This window comes from Nasonia vitripennis, chromosome 1 (genome assembly GCF_009193385.2).
Source record: "Nasonia vitripennis strain AsymCx chromosome 1, Nvit_psr_1.1, whole genome shotgun sequence".
Lineage (NCBI taxonomy): Eukaryota > Metazoa > Arthropoda > Insecta > Hymenoptera > Pteromalidae > Nasonia > Nasonia vitripennis.
The window spans coordinates 28,495,430-28,521,608 of record NC_045757.1 but is presented as its reverse complement, the minus strand read 5'-3'; the positions used below and the strand labels follow the sequence as shown (position 1 = coordinate 28,521,608).

At 35.5% G+C, this 26,179-nt stretch overlaps 6 protein-coding genes across 11 annotated transcripts in view; 1 reads left to right on the top strand and 5 right to left on the bottom strand.

Annotated features, from left to right (window-relative positions):
• LOC100118487 (titin homolog) overlaps positions 1-26,179 on the top strand; it is a 98,083-nt gene that overhangs the window by 45,437 nt on the left and 26,467 nt on the right. For all 5 annotated transcript variants that reach the window (XM_031933620.2, XM_031933621.2, XM_031933618.2 and 2 more), the window contains 6 exons: positions 3,117-3,285; positions 3,475-3,520; positions 3,596-3,731; positions 3,816-3,972; positions 4,502-4,633; positions 4,855-5,211. In XM_031933620.2, coding sequence (XP_031789480.1) covers positions 3,117-3,285; positions 3,475-3,520; positions 3,596-3,731; positions 3,816-3,972; positions 4,502-4,633; positions 4,855-5,211 — 997 coding nt within the window. The remainder of the gene's footprint in view (positions 1-3,116; positions 3,286-3,474; positions 3,521-3,595; positions 3,732-3,815; positions 3,973-4,501; positions 4,634-4,854; positions 5,212-26,179) is intronic.
• Positions 5,225-8,374, bottom strand: CCE-A8 (carboxylesterase clade A, member 8). Its single transcript, NM_001172479.1, is given in 8 exon segments — positions 5,225-5,497; positions 5,575-5,719; positions 5,803-6,117; positions 6,189-6,345; positions 6,422-6,624; positions 6,688-6,873; positions 7,026-7,314; positions 8,213-8,374. Coding segments are annotated over 8 exon segments (1,614 nt in total). The 5' UTR covers positions 8,357-8,374; the 3' UTR covers positions 5,225-5,322.
• Positions 9,147-11,959, bottom strand: LOC100679752 (esterase B1). Its single transcript, XM_003427695.5, has 8 exons — positions 11,638-11,959; positions 11,055-11,343; positions 10,794-10,979; positions 10,514-10,713; positions 10,157-10,313; positions 9,770-10,084; positions 9,512-9,656; positions 9,147-9,444 (listed from the first exon to the last, which is right to left on the bottom strand). Exons 1-8 carry the CDS (start codon positions 11,770-11,772, stop codon positions 9,279-9,281), a joined length of 1,593 nt encoding a protein of 530 aa, XP_003427743.2. The 5' UTR covers positions 11,773-11,959; the 3' UTR covers positions 9,147-9,278.
• Positions 12,056-15,849, bottom strand: CCE-A9 (carboxylesterase clade A, member 9). Its single transcript, NM_001172480.1, is given in 8 exon segments — positions 12,056-12,477; positions 12,568-12,712; positions 12,797-13,111; positions 13,186-13,342; positions 13,415-13,611; positions 13,700-13,885; positions 14,139-14,427; positions 15,470-15,849. Coding segments are annotated over 8 exon segments (1,593 nt in total). The 5' UTR covers positions 15,608-15,849; the 3' UTR covers positions 12,056-12,311.
• On the bottom strand, positions 16,724-19,216 carry CYP6CK6 (cytochrome P450 6CK6). The gene is made up of 6 exons (NM_001172536.1): positions 18,928-19,216; positions 18,467-18,836; positions 18,053-18,396; positions 17,739-17,969; positions 17,388-17,639; positions 16,724-17,291 (listed from the first exon to the last, which is right to left on the bottom strand). Exons 1-6 carry the CDS (start codon positions 19,103-19,105, stop codon positions 17,128-17,130), a joined length of 1,539 nt encoding a protein of 512 aa, NP_001166007.1. The 5' UTR covers positions 19,106-19,216; the 3' UTR covers positions 16,724-17,127.
• On the bottom strand, positions 21,098-25,812 carry CCE-A4 (carboxylesterase clade A, member 4). Of its 2 annotated transcripts, XM_008214044.4 has the most exons (9): positions 25,650-25,812; positions 25,391-25,549; positions 24,020-24,311; positions 23,731-23,916; positions 23,091-23,290; positions 22,857-23,013; positions 22,478-22,810; positions 22,193-22,337; positions 21,098-22,111 (listed from the first exon to the last, which is right to left on the bottom strand). In XM_008214044.4, the coding sequence occupies exons 2-9, from the start codon at positions 25,523-25,525 to the stop codon at positions 21,946-21,948; spliced, it is 1,614 nt and encodes a 537-aa protein (XP_008212266.2). In that variant the 5' UTR covers positions 25,526-25,549; positions 25,650-25,812; the 3' UTR covers positions 21,098-21,945.

Genomic DNA, 26,179 nt, shown 5'->3' with positions numbered 1-26,179 from the left:
CAATAATGGTAGACGGTGAGGATCTTTATTCGAGGCATTATCATTGAGTTTGGGCAGGGAGAATTTTTTGGCCTGGAATAAAAGATATAATTTTATTGCGTTGATGCAGTGCGTGAGTCACCTTGTTACACTTATACGATTCTCGCCTCGACGACACAATGTTTACTCGCCCCTGAAAATTATACCGATTTCATTACGCACATTTCTTTGTTTGAATGCTCTATGCTTTGTCAATAATGAAAGAAAGAAAGCGCTTAGACAGCGGGATGATGTCTGATATGGAAGAGACTAATCATTTATTGCGCAATAGTGGTCTTTTAATTATCAGCTTGTATTATTTAGCTTTTTTTTTGTCAAGAAAGTTAATCGAATCAATTTGAGATACACGCAGAGTTCATGAATTCCGGTTTATCTTAGTAACATTCCTGCACATTTCGTAAGATACTTTAATCATGCGGGTGATGAAAAAAAAAACTGTCTGTAGATATTCTGTTAACATTATCAACTAATCGTTAATTACTATATAAAGAACCTTTACAAATATTCCTCGTAAGGAATCAATATGACAATTAGTTCATCAAAAATTTGTTCCTTATAATGCTTTAACTTGAAAAATACTTAGCACCTGAATTTCAAATTCTAAAAAAAGTAAACTCTTTTAATATTCCATCCGTACTCACCAGAGCAACAACAAAGGTTCATATTAGGTCCGGCTATTGCTCAACACCCAAAGTATATCATAATTAAATTAATTGCCCTCTCGCCTTCTTATTCAATCAGCCGATCCGCAAAAAAGCACACGAGAGCGTGAAATAAAACTGGTGACTCCTTAAAAAGCGCACCTTAAATATTCCGAGAAACAATCATCCCGCTCGCGGCGAACAAGAGGGCAGCTTAGAAGCCTTAATTGCCGTTGAAAAGCCTGTCACTTTTCGCGAGGCTCGGAGATTATGTCACGTCGGGAAAATCGATCGGGAAAAGCGCGGCGCCGCGCGATTTTTATCTCTCGCCCATCTACAGCATACGTGCGCCAAAAAAGCGGGCCGCGAGTCTGGCTCACTTTCGCTCCCTATATGGGCGACGCCGGCAGCAGCTCATACTGTCGTCGGGAAGTTTCGTTTTTTTTTTATCTCTCTCTCGAGCATCGGCTCATCGTCGTTGGTTCTTCTTCGATTTTTTTTGCATCGCGAAGAGGATGCGAAGGATTTTTCAGCGGCTGCTGATCGATCGGGCTTTCTCGCCGAGAGGTTTATCTTTCGAGGGAGTCGTTGCGCGAGAGAATTCATAAGTTGAGTAAGTGTGGAGTGAGCTGATGGAGGCTGGAAGGGAAGAGTGAATGCCAAGAACGATGGAGAGTCTTCCGCGAGTGTGTGAGTCGAGGAGTGTATATAGGTGTTATTTATTTGATGATGTACAATAAGCGCAGATTTGATTCTATGTGTAGAAACAGTTGTCGCATAAGTGATTTTAGTATAAACGTTTTCGCCTTAAGACTGTAAATACAACGAATGAATGGGAGATCAGTTAAAATCTAATTGGCGTACAATTTGCGTAGGAGTGACTAATAGATATCATGAGTAAATGAACGTACCTATATGATAACGTCTCGTATATCTATCAGTCATTATCTTTGTATATAAACAATTAATTAAAGTTATCGTATCGCTTGGATGGTTTTTGTTAATGCTTAAGAAAATACACGCATGTCTCGTACACTTTTATTTGCTTAAGAGTAAATAAATTTGCATGAGGGCGTCAAACACTTTTTACATCAAATTTCATTACAACTTTAAAGTTTCCCTTAAAAAAATAAATTAATTGCGAGTTGAAAAGCATACATTGTAAAAATAATAATTATTTATAATAATAACCATGTATTCTTATTGTGAAATCCAAATCGGTCGGCAGTGTTTTTTCATCATAGATGAATGAAATTGAAGTAATGAAAATTAGCCCGTATTTGAGACTAGTTTCGTGGAAACCTATGATTATGTTATTCTCGCCAAACCAGTATTTTGTGCAATGTTCTCGGCGCATAGCTCATTTTTACCATAAAACTTTTACAACGATGGCGTTAACTCCGTGCAATTAAAGAGCTATTTGCGAACACAAAATAAAAGCTAGAAAAAATTCGATTTTTTTCGAACAACTAACAAAATCATACCTCATAAATAAAAGTTCCATATGTGATTTAATGCAGCTATACGCGCACAGCGTGCGACAAACAAATACGCCCCAACGGACTCGCCTCGTAAGGCACGTCCATGCACAAACGCGTTCGTTTCATGCTTTGCGAAGTTTCGTTACAGGCTCGTAAAGAGTCGACACTCTTGCGCGCGGCGCGCCGTGTAAATTTGCACTATTTATAAAGCGCCCGCCTCGCTCACTGCAGGCCTTATCTAAATATCGGCGAAGAAAGTGTGTATATCCCTCGCGCGCCTAGACCAGATTTCGCAATCGTTCATTTTTTTCAAACTGTCGTCTCGCTCGAGTCCGATGCAGAAAATACCGGTATCTCGCGTGCATATTTATAAAGCTGGTTCACACATTAGACGGCGCGAAAAAAGTTTTGGCGGAGATCGTGTAGAGATTACTGGAGGCGTTAAAATGTGAAATTCGTAATATATCGAGATGGGGAGTTATCAGAACGACCTCTCGATCTTTACGCGCAGAGTTTCAGGTGGTATTGATATGACATTCTTGAATGTACACGGCGCGTAATTAATATTTTGTCGAATTAGAGTAAAGTTCAAACGCCTATTCAATTCAACCATTATAATTGCTTGCTATATAGGGATTGATGAACCAGAAAGTAGCTACAACTTACTACGATAAATCGCGCGTATGGATACACAATAATTCTCTTCTTTTTTAAAATATAATATACAAGATTGTCACTTTTTGAATCAATCTTCAAAATTTCTCCTTAAGAAAGTTTATTAATCATTATTGAATTTCCAAGCACCTTTATCCGTATTCTACTAAAACACTCCGTCGCATATCGCACACAATCAGCCGATCAAAGAAAAATTCACATCATGCATAAATGCACCGAATGATATGCTCATACATACACTGTTGAAATGCAAAGGCTCGTTCGCATTTTATGATTGCAGCCAGACTACTACCGCGACGCGGCTTACTTCCGGCGCATTGGAGCCGGTCCCCAGTACAGCCTGGAAATTCCCCATGCGAAGCTCGACTACACGGGTACGTACTCGGTCCTCGCCAGGAACGAACACGGCGAGGCGAAGGCCGTGATATCACTGCAGATTTATGCTAAAGGTATGTATACCATGTGACTTGTCACAGTTTACGTTGCCGGGGTTTTGAGGAGGAGCCGTTCACTTTTATTTTTTGTCTCATCAGAGCTGAGAAAAAGATCGTGCGTCAATTTTTTTACTTAGAATTTTCCGTTGATTATTTTCTATTATTGTCATAAAGTATAGTGCACGATCGTTTCGTAAATTTCAGGACAAGGCAGGAGCGACAGCACCGACCACAGCAGCGTCAAGCAAGGGTTCGTATTTTTCGAAAATCGATCAAAATCTAACGATCGTTTCGTTCCAATAAATAAAATAATCAACGTTTACAGAAACATCGTGAGTGTTCCAACGATAAAATCCGAACTGAAAAACATCCGCTGCTGCGACGGAGACGCCGTAACTCTGGAATGCAAAGTGTACGCACCTTCGGAACCACCAAATATCAGATGGGAAAAATCTGGAAAGGTATGCCGAACACGTTTAGATAAGTATATGCATCGCACCACTTGGTGCAATAATAACAGACTGTGCGCTTTGTATTGATCGCAGCCTCTGGCGTTGGACGGAGATTTCTCGGCCGAGTTCGATGGTGAAACCGCGAAACTTATCATCCGTCACGTTTATCCCGAGGACGAAGGCGAATACACATGCGTTGCCACGAACGAATTGGGCAAAGCTTTCACCTCCGCTTGCCTAGTTGTTGACGGTAAGTTATATGCATCTGCAAACAGCTTAGATATTAAAAAATAACTCAAGCGCTGCATGAAGTTAGTATTAATATAAACTTGCACGCGCGCGAAATTCAAATCGCCCTCCAGGCCTTGTGAACGACTCGACCCTGTGGCATGCGAGCATTAATGAGTTGTAGCTTCATCATCGACACGCGAACTACTACAACGAGCTGCTCGATTTTACGCACATTGGGACGTGATGAAAATCGTGAATTATCCGGGAGACACTCGTTCGCGCGTCAATCTTGGCTGTATAGGTGTAAACGTCGCACGGTGGAATGTTAATGAGAGATGAGTATATGGTTAACGACTAATGAATCAGAATCGGCGGCAGCTTCGGTGTATTGAACTGCATAAGGAGACTTCCGGAGCTGATTCCGCATACACTCATTGTCTTGGGTTATGATTATTACTGTTATTATAATTATGCACTGATTGACGTGCGTGATTATTGACGATCGTTGCGTTGAGTGATGTGGAGGTGTTGATCGTTTTGAATTTCAGTTCCTGAAGGCAAGGAAAATGTGCTTAGCCAACCGCTTCTCACGAGACCACAGGGACTTCTTTCGGCTAACTCTACTCCAAGATCTACACCCAGGTCGACACCTGTCAGAAGTTTATCTCCCAACATTTCACGTGAGTTCGCTTTGACTTATATAACGCTGATGAGCAAATTCTTATCCGATAAAATCGATCATTTCTCCTGCACCTCTAATCTAAAATAAGACTCGATAATCTCGATGAGACTCGATAATCTCGATGAGACTCGATAATCTCGATGAGACTCGATAAAAGAACCTTGAGACGATACTTACGTAACAATGAACAGCTCTGAATCAAAACAAACTCTGGTACAGGTGGACGAGAACTGAAAGCCATGAATCTTCCGCGACGCATCGACTCGGCGGGCAGCATTCGTCGCAAGCCCAAAATCTGTCCGCCCAAGTTCTACACGATACCGCACAACCGCGTAGCCGAGGAGGGCGAGACCGTGCGTTTCCAGTGTGCTGTGGCCGGATACCCGGTGCCCTGGTGTGCTTGGGACAAAGATGGCATTTCCGTCACCTCGAGCGCCCGCATCAGCATCAAGGAGAAGGACGACGTAAGGATCCTCGAAATCGCCGAGGTGACGCTCGAAGACGCCGGCCTTTACAGGGTGACGCTCGAGAACGACGTCGGGAGGACCGAGGCGACCGCTCGATTGGAAATCATAAGTGAGTACAGTACTTTTGGAAGTCTGATTTTGTTTTTATTATACAATGGTAATAAAAGAGGATAAATAAACGTGATTTCTCTGTAAACGCATGCTATCTTTTCTTGCGAGTTCAGTGATTATAAGTTTGGTGATGGCGCTTCACCTTGTAAGCATAACGTTCCTCGACGTTTAGAACCTTTTCCATGCGCAGCTCTTCCCCAATGTTTAGGTAACGAAGAACCGTGCCATCGGTCAGTGGCAACCAGTGCACTGGTAGAAGCTCGGTGAGGACAGGTGTTGGTCGCCTGTACAGGAAACCAAATCATCAAATCGGATGAAAGGATCAATTAATCGACGAAGCATGAAGTGTAACTTTACATACCCGTATTTAGCGAAGTTGGTCCACATTTCTACTATCTGTTCCATTACTCTGAAATGAGGCGAAACTTTTTTAATGGGTTCCATGTCGAGAGCTTCGTGAAACTTCATACTGAACAGATAGATCAGCTCGTCCATGTGCGTTGATCCTGAGAGTTAGAATAAGCCAACGTGTGAGTAGATTGAAAATATATGTTATGCCGGATTATACGGGAAAGAATTAAATGTGTACCAGATATATCACTGTTGAACATCCCTTTGGTGAAGTTGGGTCCTTGGTCGTATGTAAATTGATACAAATACGTAGATGCAGAGTTGCGTTCTGCTTGTACCTTAGCCACTCTGTGAATTCCTTCGACGAAATACACATCACTCATCAGATCTACGAATTTCAGAGCAGTATCTTTGCTTATCTTCTCTTTTTTGAAGTACAAGCGTTTCAAATCGTTTGCATTCAGTTTGTTCCTCTTGAGCATTTCCGAAACGTGAGGATGAACGTAATCTTCGAAGTTCACATTTTTATCTTCGTAGTCCGCATCTTCGAAAACTGTAAAATATCTTTATGAGCTGTGATATAAATATCAAGATTGAAAGAGAATAAATTATGCGAGTAATTACTTTTGTACAAAAACGTCCCCTCGCGATCATTGTATCCGATGAGATAAGGCACATGGGCTGCGTGTTCAACAGCGACTTCTCGCGAGAATGGCATGAAAGGATTTGGTGATTTGTCATCGATACCTGGAGCGAAGGCACTCAACAAGTTCTTCTTTATCTGAACACGCACAGATTAAAAATGTTAATCGATTATTTTTAAATTTTGCCAGGAATGATATGAAATTTCGAAGTACTTCTTCGCCTTGAATTTTTTCCTGGAGTTCGATTAATTTCGAGGCATCGACTGTTCGCAGCAAATTGACTATTTCAACTGGATCGGTAGTTTTCTTTCCCAGCAGTTCGCAAAGTTTGTAAGCTTTCTTTTTTGGATCTCCGGGTACGGCCGCCCACGGGTTCACGAAAACTCCACTTTGAGAAATCGCCTTGTGAAACAGACCTGAAATATTCGATTGATAAGTTTATGTTTCGCAAAATATAATAAAGAAATATTAAACAAAACCTTTCGCCAATGGCGAAACAGTCAGATAATGTACTGAAGCGCCTCCTGCACTTTCTCCAAAAATGGTCACGTTATCGGGATCACCAACAAAGCTTCCAATATTGTCGCGCACCCACTTTAGAGCCAAAACCTGGTCTTTGAGACCAGAATTTCCTGGCGCAATTTCATGCTCCAAATTCAAGAAACCTGTGGAAAATATATAGTTCATATTTATTTGTTTTATGTTGGCGATATATATATATATATATATATATATATATATATATATATATATATATATATATATATATATATATATATATATATATATATTTGTACAAGTGTATGATTTTACTTACCCAATACTCCAAGTCTGTAGTTTATTGTTACTAGCACAATATCTTTTCTCATCAAATAATCAGGTCCATAAAAGAAGTCGTTGCCCGATCCGAATATGAATCCGCCTCCGTGAATGTAAACCATAACTGGACGTCGTTCATTTGTATCTAAGGTCTTCGTGTAAACATTTAAATATAAACAGTCGTCTGAACCGTCCGTGATTTTCGATACTATATCGAACTGCGCAGCCATTGGTCCAAATTCTGTTGCGTCTCGTGTACCTTTCCATGGTTCGATCGGAACCGGATCCTATAAGTTGTTTTTTATATATACACATAATATCTTGTAAAGATACGACTCTTGACTTTGAATACTTTAATGAATGGAAATGATAAATCGATCTTTAAATTAATCAATGTTACAAGACAAACTTGATTTTATCTAATAATTAGCAATGCATTTAAATGTTTTTAAAATTGGATACACGTAGCATTAAAAATCTGAGATAACAAATTATTTCTATAGTTACTGAATATTATCAGAGAAAGAGTGATGAAGGAAACTTTACTTCATTTTAAACGAAAAGTGTCAAAGGTCATGTATCAATTAGGTTGATAAATCTTCACTATAAAAAACAAATCTAAATTTTAAAATGCTTTTTATCAAAAATTAGTTGTATTTAATTGTTTTTTTATTTTCAATGTAAAACTGCAAAATAAGTTTTTTATGTTTGAATAAATTTCATATTTGGTCATTTCTAATCTAGATTTAACGGTAGAAAAAGAAAAAGAAGAAAAAGTGCATACAATCAAAATATATATTTTATATTTCGAAATGTATAGGAGGTAAACAGAAGATTATATTTAGCTACTGACGGTGAGTTGCAATTCGGACAAGGTAAGATAACGTGGCAGTATTAATCGCAGATTATGTTTTACTTATTGTCATACACACTTTAATTTTATATGTATTTTTTTTACTATTATATAATAAATCGCAAGCTGTTGTTAATTAATTAACCGGGAATGCAGATCAAATCGAATTAAAATATTTTATTTTATTTTTCGAATCATGATTAAAGATCATTTGGTATGTTATCATTACGTTATTGTTTTATAACGATTTTCGAAATCTCATTTTTTTGTCATGATTAATGTCGTATTGTAATGTGCAATTCGTGTTTGTAGTATATTTGTAATTTACGAACCTTAAATCTAAGCTCGCCAACAGGTGGTTTAGCATAAGGAATCCCTTTAAATGAGTAAAAATCGAAACCCTCAATACTTGTTTGCTTTAGACCACGAAGGTTTCCATTTCTTGTCTTCACTTCTGGTCCGGCCACCGCAGACATCTCAAGTCAAACTGTAGAACTGATAACAGACCATCTTACCCTTATATAAACGTTGTAATGTGTGAGGATTGGTGTTTTTAGATAGCCTATCAAGTCTGACTCTTTAACTGCAAATAACTTGTTTTGATTCTTGAAATAGTAGCTGTTTTGATTTTTGTGTGATATTAAAAAAGATAAGCAACTGTTAGTGCTACACATTTTTCCAATAGTTTTAGAATAGAGTTTTATTTCATATAAAAAATTGATTATCACATAAAAAAATGTCAACATTGTTTAATGCTATGATACCAAGCAAAAATAAGTAAAATCAATCATATACTTTTGCGCCATCTGTGAATTATTAAAATTACAAAGAGCCTCAGGTATAGAGTTTTAGAAAATAATGCGTGGTGTGTGAATAATTACAAAAACACCGATCGTATTATTGCTGTCAATAAAAATGTAGAAAACTAAGGTGTGTAATTTCTCCGATATTTGCCGCTTACCCTACCGTTTTACCCTACCCCTTTTCTACGCTTCGCTCGTCAGAGGCCTTGCGTGCTGTGTATCAGGAAAGCTGGTGCTAAAGACCAGAAAATTCTCGGAAAAATTCTTTCTATTTCCTCGCTATTTTGAACTTCTGCTTTCACACTGAACTGTCTTAGCGCGTCATACATACTTGCCCAGAATGCCTAGTGCCCACATGATGATGTATTCTAAACAATTTATTCCTCCTCAAGCAAACAAAGCAAACATTTGCACACGAAAGGACGAATGGTAGAAGTATGCCAAAAATTTAAAAAAGACAGTAATCAATAATATGCATTTATATGATGAAAAACTATATTTACATTATCAGATGTGTAAATGGAATGATTTACGCACCCTCTCACACCTACTATTACATTGTTATTATTAAGTAAGCATATCTCTCGATATACTTTTATAATTTGTTTTTCATAGGTCTACCGCGACACAAACGCTGCTCTACATTAAGCATACCATCCATCATCAACTCATGACCTATATTCATGTAACGCAAAAGTGTAGGATTTGTTACTGGTGCCCACTTTATTGGTATTAATTTCGACGTATCTGGTGTAGGTCTCCTAAATTTGTAAAATAAAAATTAGTATTGGCCTTAGAAAATTTGACAATCTATGAATTCAAATTTACCCATATTTAGCAAAATTAGTCCACATTTCGGTCATTTGCTCCATTATTCTGTAAGCAGTAGTTCCTTTTTGCAGCGACTCAATACCCAGAGTCTCACAGAATCTCATGACAAACAGATGAGGAAGTTCGTCAAAATGAGAAGCGCCTAAGGTTAAAAATTTGACATAAGAGTGCTATTCTAATTCGACAACGATAATTTTGAGAGCTAAAAAATATTTTCGTTTAAAAATAAAATTTAAAGTATTTCTTTTTACTTGCCACTCATTATGCTATTTATCATAAGTTTTGTAAATGAGATGCCTTTGTCATATGTAAATTTGTAAAAATACACTGGCGCGCGCTTGTTCAAAACTTGTAATGCAATCGTTCGATGCAATCCTTCCACAATGTACATGTCTCCTAATAAATCGGCAAACTTCTCGGCATAGTTATCACGAGTCAGTACGTGACAATTGTAAAGTACTTTTAAGCCATCTGGCGTTAAGTTATATTTTTTCAACAAATCGAGAAGATGTGGATGCAGGTACTTTGGAAAATTGTTATCATACTCTTCCAAAGGAGTACCCTGTAATCCTGAAAACATTTATGTGTTTGTAATCATGGTACCCCACTGTATGTTTACGTTAGCAGAAATATGATTTCTACCTGCTAAAGAATAGATTCCTTCTCGGTTATTGTATCCTGCAAGATAAGGTATGTCCATTCCTCGCTTTGCCGCTTCCGATATAGGTTCTGTTAAGAAAGGATTTTCTGATTTGTCATCGACTCCTGGTCCAAAAGGGTATAGCAATTGCTTTTTTTCCTAAGATATTGATGATTAATTCATGATAAAAATCGACGCATAAAGTGTATTATGCCGTTTTCATTGAAGAAAACAATTTTAGTTTGCGTATTGACACCAAAAGATTATTAAATATTATCTAAATTATTTAAAACTTTTGCTATAAATAGACATTTATAATGCGTTAGCAATGTTATGAAGATTTAGACAGTCATGCACACCTCTTTTGTTCTTATTTTTTCTGACACCTTAGCTAGTTCGAGACAGTCGATCGACCTTAAAAATTCAATTATCTCTTGGGAATCGTGTATCTCTCGACCCAAGCTTTTGCATAGCTTATAAGCATATTGTTTTGGACTTGGCGTTGATGCCCACGTATTTAAAGCTACGCCACTTTGAGAAATCGCTTTGTGGAAAAGATCTGCAATTAATCAATATTCATGGCAGTTGTAATTAATAATGTTTTCTACTTTACAAAAAATTGTACAAGTAACTTCATACTTTTTGACATTGGGGACAAGCCTAAATAATTAGCGGATGCCCCTCCCGAGCTTTCGCCAAAGACTGTTACATTATCAGGATCTCCTCCGAAATTGATGATATTAGATTGAATCCACTTTAAAGCCATAACTTGATCTTTGAAACCTTGGTTGCCTGGCGCGATTTCATCTTCCAAGTTTAAAAAGCCTTTTGCAAGAGAAAGTTTCTGGTCAAATCGTAAGTAGAACATATCTAATGTAGAATTTTCGTATTTTTACTTACCTAGAACTCCAAGTCTGTAATTTATCGTTACTAAAACTATGTCCCTTTTGAGTAAATAATCGGGTCCATAAAACATGTCATCCCCACATCCAAAAGTGAACGCGCCACCATGAATAAACATCATGACGGGAAGACGCGTTTTTGGCTTAAGCGACTTGGTATACACGTTTAAATATAGACAATCATCGGAGCCGTCGTAAAGCCGTCTGAATTGATCGTACTGAGCACAACAAGGCCCGAACTCGGTTGCCTCCTTTACACCTTCCCATGATTTAGGCGGCCGAGGATCCTGAAATTTCGTTCACTATTCAAATTTTAAATCTATTGATTCTTGAATGAATCATCAACTTGTCAATAACATTGAGCCGGTGAAATACTAAGAGTACGAGTTTTAATCGCACTTTTTTCAATTTTCAAAATCAAGGGGTGAGTTATCGTCCCGATGGCAAGTATAAGTTTTATACACTGTACCGTCGGGAGCACCGCGATATTGTTTTACTGTTTTATTATTTTAATTATATATAAAACTCTACTACATGCATATGTTTTAATTTTAGCATTTTCCAATTGATACGTGACTTACTTGAAATCGGAGTTCTCCAATTGGTGGCTCTGCGTACGGTATACCTTTAAAAGCACAATACTCGTAATCTTCAATACTTTTCTGAATCGAACCGCGTAATCGGCCGCAAGTAGTTTTCACAACAGGCTTTTTCATTTTGAACGATGCCGATGAACTAAACTTTTGAAGTTTGCCTCATGCCTTAGTTGACTACCTGAGAGGTCAGTCGCAAGACATTTGAATACAGTGGAACGTTTGCATTCATTGTATAATTATCAAATTCATGTTTGCGTGAAGTTCTTTTTACGATTTCGAGCACTTAAGATCTTGGAATAAAATCTTTATTTTGTTATTGGATGAAGAGGATGCGTTGCATGAATGCTATTTTTGGAAAAAATTGCAATTCATTTACGCGAATATACATAATAGTAGATGTTGTATTAATTATCTTTTATTATTCATTATTATTATTTAAAGTTTTAGCAAACTTCAGTTTATTTATATATAAGTTAAAACATTATTTATAAAATATAAAATACAAAAATATTTGTTTTGTAACACTGTTTAATTTAATTTAATATTTACAAAAACGCTGTCGAGCTATAAAAATAAATTGTCTATCAACGCACAAACAATCTTATCACAATATTAAGTAATACCTCTACCTACGAATTAACTACCAAAAATTGGAATTTTCAAAGTTTATTTTTCATGTGTATTCCGTAGCGGAAACGTTCTTTTAGATTAACTGTGCTTTCCATCCGTAAATCGTCACCGATATTTAAAGTACGAAAGATTTTCTCGTTTGTTACCGGTAGCCAGTAAGTAGTTATTAAATTATTCAGCACTGGTGTTGGACTTCTGCATTACGATTCCAAAATAAGAGTTGTGTTATTAATTTAAACATAAAAGTAACATTTTTTATTGGAAAAAAAATGTATATTAACGTACCCGCATTTTGCAAAGTTGACCCACATTTCTACCATTTGTTCCATTATTCTATGGCCAGTTGATCCGGGTTCCGGTCGTTTTACGTCCAAAATTTCATAAAATTGCATATTAAATAAGTACTGCACTTCGTCAAAATGGGAAGCACCTAAAATGACATTTCATTTTTATTTTTAATGATTGCTAAAAATCTAGTTTTCACAAAAAATCATTTGTCAAAGAAAATGTTAACCTGGTAGTGTAGTATTTGTGTACGACTTGGTAAGAGAAAAATCTTTGTCATATGTGAAACGATAAAAATAGGTAGGAGCAGAGCTTCTTTTAACTTGAGCTTTTACCACTCTATGTATGCCTTCAACGAATTGTAAATCCGTATACATATCAACAAATTTTTCTTTATTTTCTTCGCATATTTTTTCGCTGCCATAGTACAGACGTTTTAAGCCTTCTGGCGTAATGTTGTTTTTTCTTATCATCTCTTTAGTCACATCAGTCAAATAGTTTTCAAAATTACTGTCTAATTGGTTAAAATGTTGTTGTTTTATGCCTGTGTAGTAATGAATTATTATTAAGAATTGGTTCCTCATTAGTATTTAAAACTCAGTTTTTTCTCTCAAATACCTGGCAAACTAAAGAATCCTTCTCTACTGTTACATCCTATGATCATAGGCACATGAACAACTTTTTTTGTTGCCTCTGATGGATGTACGGGCATAAGTGGCGTCTTAGATTTATCATCTTTTCCTGGACCAAATGGAAAAACACATCTAAGTTTTTCCTAAAATAAAATTAGTAATTTTAATTCCAGTTGTATAATCATATCGTGATTTTTTGAAGTCAATGTTTTTACTTCTGGTAGTCGAATCAGTTCCTGAGCTTCGACCAATTTATGGCATTTGATCGACCGCAAGAAGCTTACTAATTCCTTCGGATCTTTTGAGTTACCTCCCAAAACTTCAGCTATTTTATATGCAGTACTTTTGTTTGAAGTGCAAGCCCATGTATTGCAGGAAACACCGCTTTGTAGGATAGTTTTATGAAAGAGACCTGGTAATTTTCGATAAATTTTTCATGTCAAATATTTTGAAATAATAAACTTCGTAAATTTGATTATATAAAATACATAAAAGTTTACCTCTCGACAAATCAGAAAGTGCTATATAGTGCACAGACGAAGCACCTGCGCTTTCTCCAAATAATGTAACGTTATTCGCATCGCCGCCAAAGTTCGCGATATTTTCTTGTACCCATTTCAAAACCATTATTTGGTCTTTGAGTCCCTGATTTCCTGGTGCTACTTCGTCTTCAAAATTGAGAAATCCTGCAAAACAAATAATAATTTCAATTTCGACGAAGTTTAATGCAACGTTAGTATTATAATAACTTTTATTTCGTAAAAATATTTTGCGTAAAAAGCTTAATAATTCAATTTTAATATTCGTACAACCAAATAATAAATATTTAATATTAGCCCACCGATCGCATACCGAACTCTCACTGCAGATTCGCTATAAGGAAACTTTTTTATTAAGCACAACTCATTTGCGCATTATTATCCGCACGTGTTTACTCACCCAAAACGCCGACCCTGTAATTACAGGTGACAAGGACGATATCTTTCTTAAGAAGGTAATCGGGTCCATAGAGAAAATCATCTGCCGAGCCGAACATGAAAGCTCCGCCGTGGATCCAGACCATAACAGGTAGTCGAGTTTCGGGCCTGATGGATCGAACGTAAACGTTGAGGTAGAGGCAGTCGTCGCTGCCCTGCAGCGCTCGGGACACGTAGTCGTATTGGCCGCAAATGGTCCCGTATTCCGTTGCATCCCTCACGCCTGACCATGGCTCGGCTGGAACTGGGTCCTGCAATTATTCATTTTTGATAATTGCCACGTTTAAACATACTTCGGTTTTCGGGACGAGCAATTAAAGTCTCATTACGATCGATTAACGTTGAAAAAATTTCGCTCCACGTCTTCACTTTGAGCGCATGCTTTATTATTTTTTATTCTCTTATCATTTATTTTACTTAAAACCGATCTGTGCGCGCTACTTATATTGCTTCTAATTAACGTTGATAAGGTTATCATGCGGTCAATCGACTTTTAACTGAAATCCTCCAATTTAATTACGTAGAAGGAAGATACTCCAGAAACCTTGGGTAACATTTAAATTGATAATTTTAATTATGTGCACTTAATAAGCATTTAAAATAATCTATTAATGTTTTCCTCTATTTGCCTATGTCTTTGGCATTAATGGAAAATATTTCAAGTCACTATACTCGTTCGTATAAAGAAACGAGACTGAAAAAAATCGCGTTGGAATGATGAGCGTTTTATTGATCATAAAAGCATAAGTCATCGTGATTTTAATATTTCCTTATTGTAATTATTTTGATAACACATTGAATATAACAAAAACTATTGAACGATCATTAAAACATTTTTTTTAACAACTTCAAAGAAGCTTTATAAAGCTTTTTTGAAATTATATTAAAAAAAAGATTATCTATAGATAATTCGATTAGTGACTAATAATTATTTGTTGATTTGTTGCAAACAAAATAAAATGTATAATTGTAAATAAATAAGCTACCGAAAAAAACGTTTCAAATTTCAAATCATTTAGGTACAAAACATTACTCTTACTGTGACCGTCCGAAGACGTCTCCTTTCCTATAAGTCAAACGAACTCTCTACTCCCACTTTCTTCCTTTCTCTCTACCTCTATCTCTCTCTCTCCTCTTCTCTCTCTCTCTCTCTCTCTCTCTCTCTCTCTCTCTCTCTCTCTCTTTCCTTCTCTACTTCAGTGTATACTTGTTTCACCAAACGTCCACGTCGGTCATAGCGAGAGTCGACTTGAAGAATCTCTCGAAATTCCAATAGGCCAAAAATTCACTCACCTTGAATCTGAGTTCGCCAACTGGTGGTTTGGCGTAAGGTATACCCTTGAAAGTGCAGTAGTCGAAACCTTCAATACTCGTAGCGATCGAACCGCGCAGCCGCCCAGAGCGCGTATTCACAAGCACAGATTCGCCCATATTCTTAGCCTAAGAGATCTATACAACGAGCTCGATTCGGCCGTCCAACTGTATGGTGGGGCCGAACTCACGAGTGAACTGGTCTCATTTTTTCTCTCGCTTTCTCGGCGATGCGCGCGCTGTTAGCGGGGCATAACCAGCTGCGATAAGCTATGCAACGTATATGCATTATTCTTATAATATCGGGACAACAGTTTCACACTTTAAAATACTGCGGTTATCATCGCGGCAGGATTGCTGTACTGGTCAGCTTCGATTGCAAATCGCAATCATGAGAACGTCGTTGTTCATATGTTGCGCGGTTGGCTTCACGATGAGTCGGTTTACAGCACTCTACTTTACCGATCGTATAGTGCATTCATTTATGAATTGATAAATCATTCGACATCATTTTAAGCCTTATTAACTTAGTACTATCGTTTCTCGAACGCATGGATTTGATTTTTAAATTAATGTTAAGTCTCATACGAGTAATGACGTACTTCTTCGCTAAATTAAGAATATACAATATTCTTAATATTTTTGAAGCGTTCGTATGAAAAGAACGGACGTGATTGGAGGCTCGAGATATCGAGGAAGTGTTCTTTTTAATCGATGTATTTTTTACATCACACATTAATTTATGAAAAATAAATATTGAATAGTTACATTTTTAACGCCTATACTATTACTAATTCTAAGTTAAGTGGAGGTCAGCTTTTAGTAGGTGACGTTTCGTAGCTAAAAATCGTATTTCTAGGTTTTTCAGTGTGTCCAATTTCATAAATTTGTTGATGTGTAAACAACAAAAATTCATTCCTCATCGATCAATGGCCATTCTGCTGCCAGGAGATTCGTTTGTGGTTCGCTAAAAATAAAAATGCAGAAAATAGGTACAAAAGTATTGCGTATTGTATCAAAAATCATTTTTGCTCGTAGGTATCATAATTAGTCCACATTTTTGTCATTCGTTCCATTAATCTGTAAAGCTGGAGTACCTCGTTTTAGACAGCCTAAGCCAAACTTGAGTTGCAGATTACGAAAAAAACTGATAAATTTATAGGAAAAATTATGGCAAAATTCGATGGTTTAGTTTCTTTTTCTAATACTACGCATAACAAATGAGCATTTTTATTCGAATTCTTTACTCTTGCCCAATTGTTATAAGATGTACCTCTCTCTCGATTCGTAAATTAATTTTCACCACTTCCGCCTATATGCTACTATATTCCCGCAGCTACATAATACACGTCGATCTTTTTCCGCTTCAAACTCGAGAGAGGTATATACAGATAGAATCATGGAGTCGAAGTCTCCTCTGCACGTTTTTGCCGTTGGACGTGAAATCGACAGGTGCCGCCACAGAGCGATAACAACCACCGAGAGGCCGAAAATCACGATTGACTACAGATGGTCTGGTTTTGCTAGTGAAACACATAAGTTCAATCACATTGATATAATGGCAATAGTCAGTACACACATGCGCACACACACTAATAAAGCTTCTCTTTTTGTCAAACTCTGCTCCAAAAAATTCTCCATTATCTTCTTTCAACACGTAAATGAACCCCATTACGCGCAATTTGCGTGAAGTTCCTAGTCTCGTATTTTGGTGGAACTTGCGTCTTTTGGCTTATACTGAATTGGTAGTTGTACAGCATCGCAGTCAGAACTATCTTAACTTGCATCACGGCAAAGCGTTTACCTAAAAGCAAATATTTTTATTTCAAGCTTTATATTTGCTATATTTTATATTATAATGCATGCTTGCATGTTATTTCGACTACAGAAAATAACGTACCAATGCAAATTCGTCCTCCATCTCCAAAAGGTATATTAACATACTTATTTCTTGCAGCTACCTTTTCTTTGGTAAAGCGCAAAGGATCGAACTTTTCGGGATCCGGGTAGTACTCGGGATTATTTTGTATACCTGAAAGCGGAATTATTATCCGCATACCTTTCTTAATCACGAAATCAGTGTTAGGAAGTGGATAATCTTCCTTGGCTATTCGATTCAAAGTAGCCCCAGATGGATACTTCCGTAGAGTTTCTGAAATCGGACAATTCGGCATCAATAAAAGATGAGTTAATACGTATATAATATATATATTAAAACCTTTCTTTTGTAATAAATTGTTAAGACAATGACCTGAAAGTACCATATCAAGATACTCCATTTCTGCTATACTTTCGTAAGTAAGCCCGGTGAGGCTCCTCACGACTTCATCAATTTCTGCTTGCAATTTTTCCTGTACTTCCGGATTTTGTGCCAATTCGTACAAACAAAAACTCGTAGTCGAAGAGGAGGTTTCGTAGCCTCCGAGGAAGAAAACAAATGCATTAGCTGCAGCTTCCTCTATTGTTAGTTTATCAAAATGTTCTAAAATCGTTCACATTGGTTAATTTTATTTTTTTTTCTATGTGTGTGTTGGTCGAATGTTGATACATCGATTAGATTGCTACCTGAATTCTTTCCATTCGTTTGCAAGATTTTATTTTCATCATCAACTTTTCCGGAATCAATGAGCTGCATAATAAGATCGAGAAAATCTTTCTTCTGGATTTTTTCTTTTCGACGATAGTTAACTGCTTCCTTGAAAATATTCAAAAAGAATTCTGACACATTTTCCTGGTATAACGGGACAGTCGCCCATGACATCATTTCTGGTGCGAACAACGCCACCAACAGGTTAAAGCTGCCAAAGCTGAGCGCCTTTACACCCTTCGTTCGGAATTCGCTCTTTGGATCATCAAGACTCTTGGAGTCAAGTCCATATACTATGGATGATATTACATCAGTCGTAAACCTAATATCCGAAAATATATTGATTAGTAATGATTCAGTATTGAACAAATGCATTAAATACCATGTTTTACCTCGCTAGAATGTCATTGACGTCCACTGTATCTGTAGTTTTCAACTCTGCATCGCATGTCTTGATCATATGCTTGCTAATTTCAACTAAGAAGGGATACATTTGTCTCAACTTGCCAGATGTGAAAATAGGTGCAAACTTTACTCTCAGTCTCTTCCATTTTTCGCCGGGTAGCAGAAATAAATGACTGGACATTGGGTCAATCTTGCCATCGTAAAACCAACCGCGGTCGGGAAATAGATCAAAATCCTTGACGAGAATCAGTTTAATAAGTTCTGGATCATTGATACACAAGATTGGCTTATGAAATACGTAAATACCACAAAAACGGTAGTGTTTAAATTTTTTATAAATCGAGTCAATAAAGCCCCCTGTAACCAGAATGAAAATCCATCGTTAAGCACATGTTTATGACAGTCGTTCTTAAGAATCGATATAGCTATATTGCGCGCTCACGTTTACCATAATGAATTTTTCCTCTCAGGAAGTCGAGAGGAACGTTCCCAAGAGGTATTGATGGCGTTTCATTGGGAACGTTGTATCTATTCCAATAATTATAGAGATAGTATTTCAAATAAGCGTATACAGCAGCAAACACAGCAGTGATCCAAAAAAGTTGTGAATATGTAAACTCAAGCATATTGCTTCTGTGAATTACAGGACACTAATGCCATATAAAAAGCAGGAAATAAATGATCTGCACACTTTGACGTTTGGACTATGATTGTGGTAGATGTTGCGCTCCAGGCGCCTTTATCTGCAAAAATATTGAGCATTTGTAGTTACTGCGTATCATTTTCTTACAGATAACACTCATTTAAGCAGACATCAATAACTGATATGCGAATGCAGCTTTTTTTATGCTGTACTTGAAGCGTAACTGACAGAAAATACATATGATAACTTTAAGAAATATCAGCTGGTTCTGAATGACTATAAAGAGTTTTGGTTTTGAAAGATATTAGTTGATTACGGAAAAGCCAGCAGTGAGTGCAGCTCTTAACGTTATTATTGATTAGAACAGTAATTTCTTAGTTTTCTATGTCACGATTATGTGGTGAATATACCATAAGAACTTACTATTATGATGAAAAGCTTTTAGTGAGTGACGCATTAAAGATAAGTCCCCCGCATATGGCAATCTGATATGTTTTTTTTTTATATAAATACGATGATTATTTAATTATGTATGAATCGCGAATATTTGTCATAAAAATACATAGAAGACATTATTCGAAGTTGTTTACTGGGAAATATTTCTTAGGGTTTTTAAAGAACTGCAATCTTGAAAATTAAGAAAGTAGATTATCTTTGCTAAACTTCTTATTCACTTAAAAAATCGACATTGATATCATAAGATAAACAAGCTTGTCGTATTAACGATGACTTGTAGCTTCGTACTGAAGATGTGAAAAAGAATTTTTGCATCCTCCTAGAAGAAGCTTTGTAATAGTAAAATTTTCAGTTTCGCTAAAACTTCATAGTAATAACGTATTTGGAGGTGTTTAGAGTTCGAATCATACGTTTTTAGAAAATGTCCGTGATGATGGTTGTGTATGTTCGCGTGCGCGCGCGCGCGTGTGTGTATGTATACCGTCGTAATTCTAGAACTACGTGACCGATTGTGTATAAGTATTTCCGTAGTTTATGGCATCTTTTACGCCAGTCCAATTTGTTACTGGCACTGGATCCTAGAACAGTTATATAAACGAAAATCGTGGTGATAATTGAAAAATCTCTGAGAATTCGTTGGCGCGTGATTTCTCAAAGGAAGTTATGATTTTCATAAGTACATTATAAATTGCTGAGTGCGAACAATTTAAAAAAAAGATCAAACAGTTTGTAAGCACTTTAAATTCAAGATCGCCAATTAGTGGTTCTGCATAAGGGATTCCTCTAAACGCAATGTAATCGTACACATTAATACTGTAGACTTATATGCCACGTATGTGGCCGTTCGTGATTTGTACTATTGGCATCGACATATTCAATATCTCTGGTATGAGTAACTGTAATTACAACAATTGCAAAACTCAAATTACAAAGTTCTTCTATCTGATAAAAGTGCGGTTTAATATTGCGCGAGGATTGCAAATATGCGAAATTAGATGAAATCGATGCATCGGTTTAGTCGATGCATTTGATTTGAATAATTTAAAGTTCATTGCATTGAAGACATCCGGTATAGCACTATAATTCAGTGCTTGATATGTTTTTTATTGGCACATTTAGCTAAAACAAAAACTCTACAAGAATTTGTTCAATATAGTTTTTAATAGCATTTTTAATTTAAAGTTCCTTCAATAATATTTATTTTAAATAATAATTTATAATAACTAATCGATAACGATTTTTCAAAAAATCAAATCGAATTATTTAATATTTTGTTACTTTATTTAACGTTTGAAATAGATAACCCTTGGACGTCTAAAACCGAATTCAAAGTAACTCGTTTCTTTTTGATGTGTAAATTGAGACTTAATAATAAATTATTAACCTCGAGTTCAACTATATTCAGATGCTCTTTTGTTCAGCAGTTGGTCTTGTAAAGCAGTAGCAATGTAGCAGAATAGTATGAGGATCGCAAACATATTATTCGACTGCCGAAAATCTTTAAATATAAACTCAAGAATTCTTTGTTCTTAGTATGTTAATATTACTTGTGCTTTTAATTAGATCAATAAGTGATACTTAGTAAACATTATCAACTTTTGTACATAATAATGGACATTAAATAGTAATATCTATATATTATTCAATGCAGTGAACATTTTTTCATTTTTGAATAAAATTCGGATATTTTATAAAGAGAACCAGGCTATCTTAATTTATTTAAAAATGAAATGTTGATTTTTATTTTTACAAATATTGTCAATCAGTTAAAAAAGAAGAAATCAAAGTGTACACAATAATTGATGAAAAGGTTATAACTTCAGTAAATTATAAAGCTCTTACATAAAATGTCTTACACATATTACACATATACGTGTGGGCCAATTTTCGTCAGAATTGCAAATATACAAAATTAAGTAAAATGTTAATATTTTTGTGACTGCTAATTCAAGCACGCGTCAATCCATACATTTTTAAAGTTCCGATTTTAAATTTCTAGTCTCAAGAAAATTAGGCGCGCGAAGCACGTGCTGAATCGAGCTAGTTATTTAAAACCATAATTATACGTGTAATCATATCCAAAGGGTAAGATATACATTGACAAGCACAGTATTTTTAAAACATATGCATTTTATCAAACCCAAAAGAAACATATGACCCAGTATTGAATAAAGTGTGTACCGTACATTGTCAGTTTTTGTATTACGTATTTCTAAATTTATTCCTGGCCATACAAGAAACATATCTTTGAATTTTTAAACAATGTTTTAAAATTTTTTAACATGATATGCTTATTATTTAATGAAATATGAAGATGGATTTTATTTTTATTCTTTGTACTATTATTAATTCCGAGTTAAATAGAGCTCAGCTCTTAGTGGAAGACGATTGTATAGATAAAAATCGTTTATCTAAGTTTTCCACTGTCTCCATTGCTATAAACTTGTTGATGTTTAAACAACGAAGATTTGTTCCATCATCGATCGGGGGCCACTCTTCTGTCAGGAGATTTGTTTTTTCAGGTATTGGTTCACTAAAAAAATGCAGCAAATAAGTACAGTGTTACAGCATTGTACGTATTTTAGATTTGAATTGAACAATTGATTATTCTTACCCATATGTAGCAAAATTCGTCCACATTTCTGTCATTCGTTCCATTACTCTGTAACCTGGAGTTCCTCGTTTTAGAGAACCTAAGCCTAACGGTATCCGTAGCTTCACGAAAAACAGATATTCTACTTCGTCAAAGTGACAAGCACCTGAAACATTGCAATTAAATTTATATTATAGACTAATATTTTTATTCTTTGGTATATTTTATATATTAGTCATCATAAAGTTATAAACTATCTTTATGAAAAATCTAGGAACTTTAAAACACATAATGCATATAAATTACCAGTTATAGGATTTAGAAGCAATGCCTTTGTCAACGAAACTTGTCCCGAATAAGAGAATTTGTAATAGTAGGTTGGCGTTTTGCTCTTTTCAGCTTGAATTTTTAAAACTCGATGAACTGATTCTACAAAGTATAAATCGCTACACATGTCAGCATATATACCACTGGTGTCCAGAGATATGGCCTTGTTCCCGAAATATTCTTTTCTCAGATCTTCGGGAGTTAAATTATAATGCTTTAACGTATCTAGTGTACGTGGAAGGATAGTTTTTTCGAAGTTTTCTTGGATGTATTGATATTTTTCTTTTTGTAACGCTGTAAAAGTTTTATCATCTATTTTAAAAAAGTGAAAACGTTCTTATCGTTGCATTTTTAATACCTAGTAACGCAAGGATTCCTTCACGATTATTGTGCCCGATCAAGTAAGGTATGTGAACACCTTTTAAAGCTTCGATCTCTGGTGCAACCGGCATGTAAGGATCTGATGATTTGTCGTCTATATCTGGGCCAAATGAAAATCTATTTCCTACGTTATCCTGAAATGAAAAGATTAGTCAATGTTTGAGTAATTATTAAAAATAACCAAATGTTTTTAACCATAAATTATTCTTACGCTAGCTCGTCTAACTTCTTCTTGGGCCTTGACTAATTCATCGCTACCAATTGATCTTAAAAATGTCACAGCTTCTTTTGGATCAGTTGTTTTATTACCTAATGCTCGACATAATGCATAGGCATATGTTTTTGGATTCTTCACTCTTGCCCAATTGTGAAAAGATGTACCACTTTGACTAATTGCTTTATGAAATAGACCTAAAATAAAAGATACGTTTAAGAAGTTACAATTAAAGGGCGTGGTAGCGCCGCGATGGAGAGTATAAGTATTCAAGTAGAAAGAGAGGTCGGAGAACATCTTATACTTTGAAATTACGTTCTTTAACATTCAGTGAATTTTCTAAATGCTTAAAAATCATAAATATCGCAAGAACATGCTTTTGTTGGTAGCAATTTAAAAACTATTTACCTAACTATTCTAGTAAGAAACGATATAAAGGTTACTTTATTTTATCAACTCGGTCATATATCATTGCATTGTAAAAAGACTAGCATAGTTTGAAATTTTCATCAAGAGTAGCACGATTCAGTTGACGCACGCGAGACTTGCATAATTTAAAATTTGCCGCGAAGATCAGCGTACCTTGCGCGTTTTTCGCAAAAATGGTTTTTATCAAAATAACTTATTCTTAATATACCTTTATTTGCATGAAACAAACATAAATAGTGTACTGAAACTGCCCCTGAACTTTCACCGAAAATCGTAACATTATTAGGATCTCCACCAAAAACTTCAATATTTTGCTGAACCCATTTCAAGGCCAAGAGTTGGTCTTTTAGCCCTTGGTTGCCAGGAGCAACTTCGTCTTCCAAGTTTAGAAAACCTTAAAATAAAATCGTCGTATTGTTTAAATGATTAGTATAAAAAATATATTTAATATTTATGTATACTTTTCTCAATTTCTACAAAATATGTAATGTACTTACCGAATACTCCAAGTCTATAATTGAACGTAACAAGGACTATATCTTTTCTTAGTAGATAATCAGGCCCAAAATGCATGTCATTGCCAGACCCATACAAAAATGCTCCTCCATGTATCCATACCATGACTGGTTTTTTCTTTTCAACATTTTTGAGTGATCTTGTGTAAACGTTAATGAAAAGACAGTTGTCGTTTCCACCAAAATTGCGTAGTGTTAAATCAAATTGTGCACATATATCTCCGTACTTTGTAGCATCTTTTATGCCAGTCCAATTTTTTACTGGGACTGGATCCTAGAATGATTATGAAATAAATGATAGTGAAAATGAAACAAACTGCTGCAAATTATTTGGCATGTTGGTTCCTCAATGCTAATTTATAAGTGTGGATACACTTACAAGTAATATTTATGAATTACAAAAAAAAAAAAATTGTAACTGTAGTATTCTTACAGACTTGTGTAACTCTCAAAATTTGTCTGTTATCTAATAAGTCCTACGTGACTTTAACTGAATATACATTTAGCAACAACACTGTATCAATTTCAACTATTGTGATACTGCGTATATGTTGGAACGCCCTGCCTCATGATATCAAAAACTAGTAAACACTGTACGCTTATAAACATGTTTTGGCCTTCCATTAAAACTGATTTGTACAATTTATTGTATTATTTTGTACTTCATGCACGCGTAGTAAGTCAATGTTGCATTCAGCAAGATTATTTACACAATGCCCCATGATTGGATATAACTGCATACAACGATTCATTTTATAAATATATTTATGTTAAAAAAACTCTTTGCCTGTAAATGTTGATAAGATAGAACAAAAATAACCTGATATAAATGTGTGATTTGATACAAAACGAAAAGATAAATCTTACAATCATTTTAGCATTAAAAAAAAATATTAACTTGAATACCTCTAAACTGAATTGGTGTCATATGCTGGAAAATGACACATTCAAGATGTATAGGAGTTTTTTTCAGGACACAAAAAAAGTATGTAAACAAATAGTTGGTTGCATTAAAAAAGTACTCGGATGGATTGGCATCAACTAGATTTTTAGTTAATCTCACCGAGAACTTAATAAATAAATAACTAAGAAAGTAGGATAACTTAAAAAATAAATCTTTTATATAGCACAGTGCTAATGAGCATTGCTGTAAAGCACATTGTAAAGGACTACTTGAGTCACTCGTATCGTAATTACTGTAACGATGTACACATTTTACAAATTATCAAAGTAGCATTTATTTATACTATAATTAAATATGTGTAAATCACAATATCAATCGCGTCTAGGTATTATTGTCAAATTAACATAATTTCACACATGGATGTGATAAAACAATTTGTAATTACTTACTTTAAATCTGAAATCGTCAACTGGTGGTTCTGCATAAGGGATCCCTCTAAACGCAATGTAATCGTAGCCCTCAATACTGCGCTTGGTTATGCCACGTATTTGGCCGTTCGCAATTTCTACGATTGGCTCCGACATGTCGAGTAGCTTTGCCACGACTAACTATGAGAAATTACAAAGCTCGCACATGTTTCAAAAGTGTGTACCAATAGAACGAGGGGATTTCAAATATGTAAATTTAAGTGGAATGAATTCAGTATACTTTATTGATGAATTCTATGCGTCATTGGATGCGTTTAACTACTACGTTCAATAACACATCACCAATTTTAAAGTCGAATTATTGAAATGAAAGCTAGACCAGCTATCCTAGCAATGTTATGAGCTGCCTTTATTTCATCTTAAAATCATTTTAAGAGGGCCTAACGACCTTAAATTATAAAGAATAAAAAATAAATTTTTTATTTTTATAAATATTTAAATTATTGGAGAAAAGAGTTTAACTATCAGTATATGTATATATTCAGATATAATGTAAAAATAATAAAACGATAAGAATATATCGTCGCTCCGTACGAAGACTAGCACAGTTCAAATTTTCAAACGAAAACTAGCACAACTCACGATTCGCCGCGAAGAGTAGCACAGTTCAGAAATGCCGCCAAGAGTAGCACAACTCACGTATTTCCCGCGAAGACTAGCAGAACTCGCGACTTTTATTACTTAAAATGTGAGTATTTTACGTTTTTATTGGATTATTGGGTTAGTTAAGTTCATGAAAATCTTGGACAA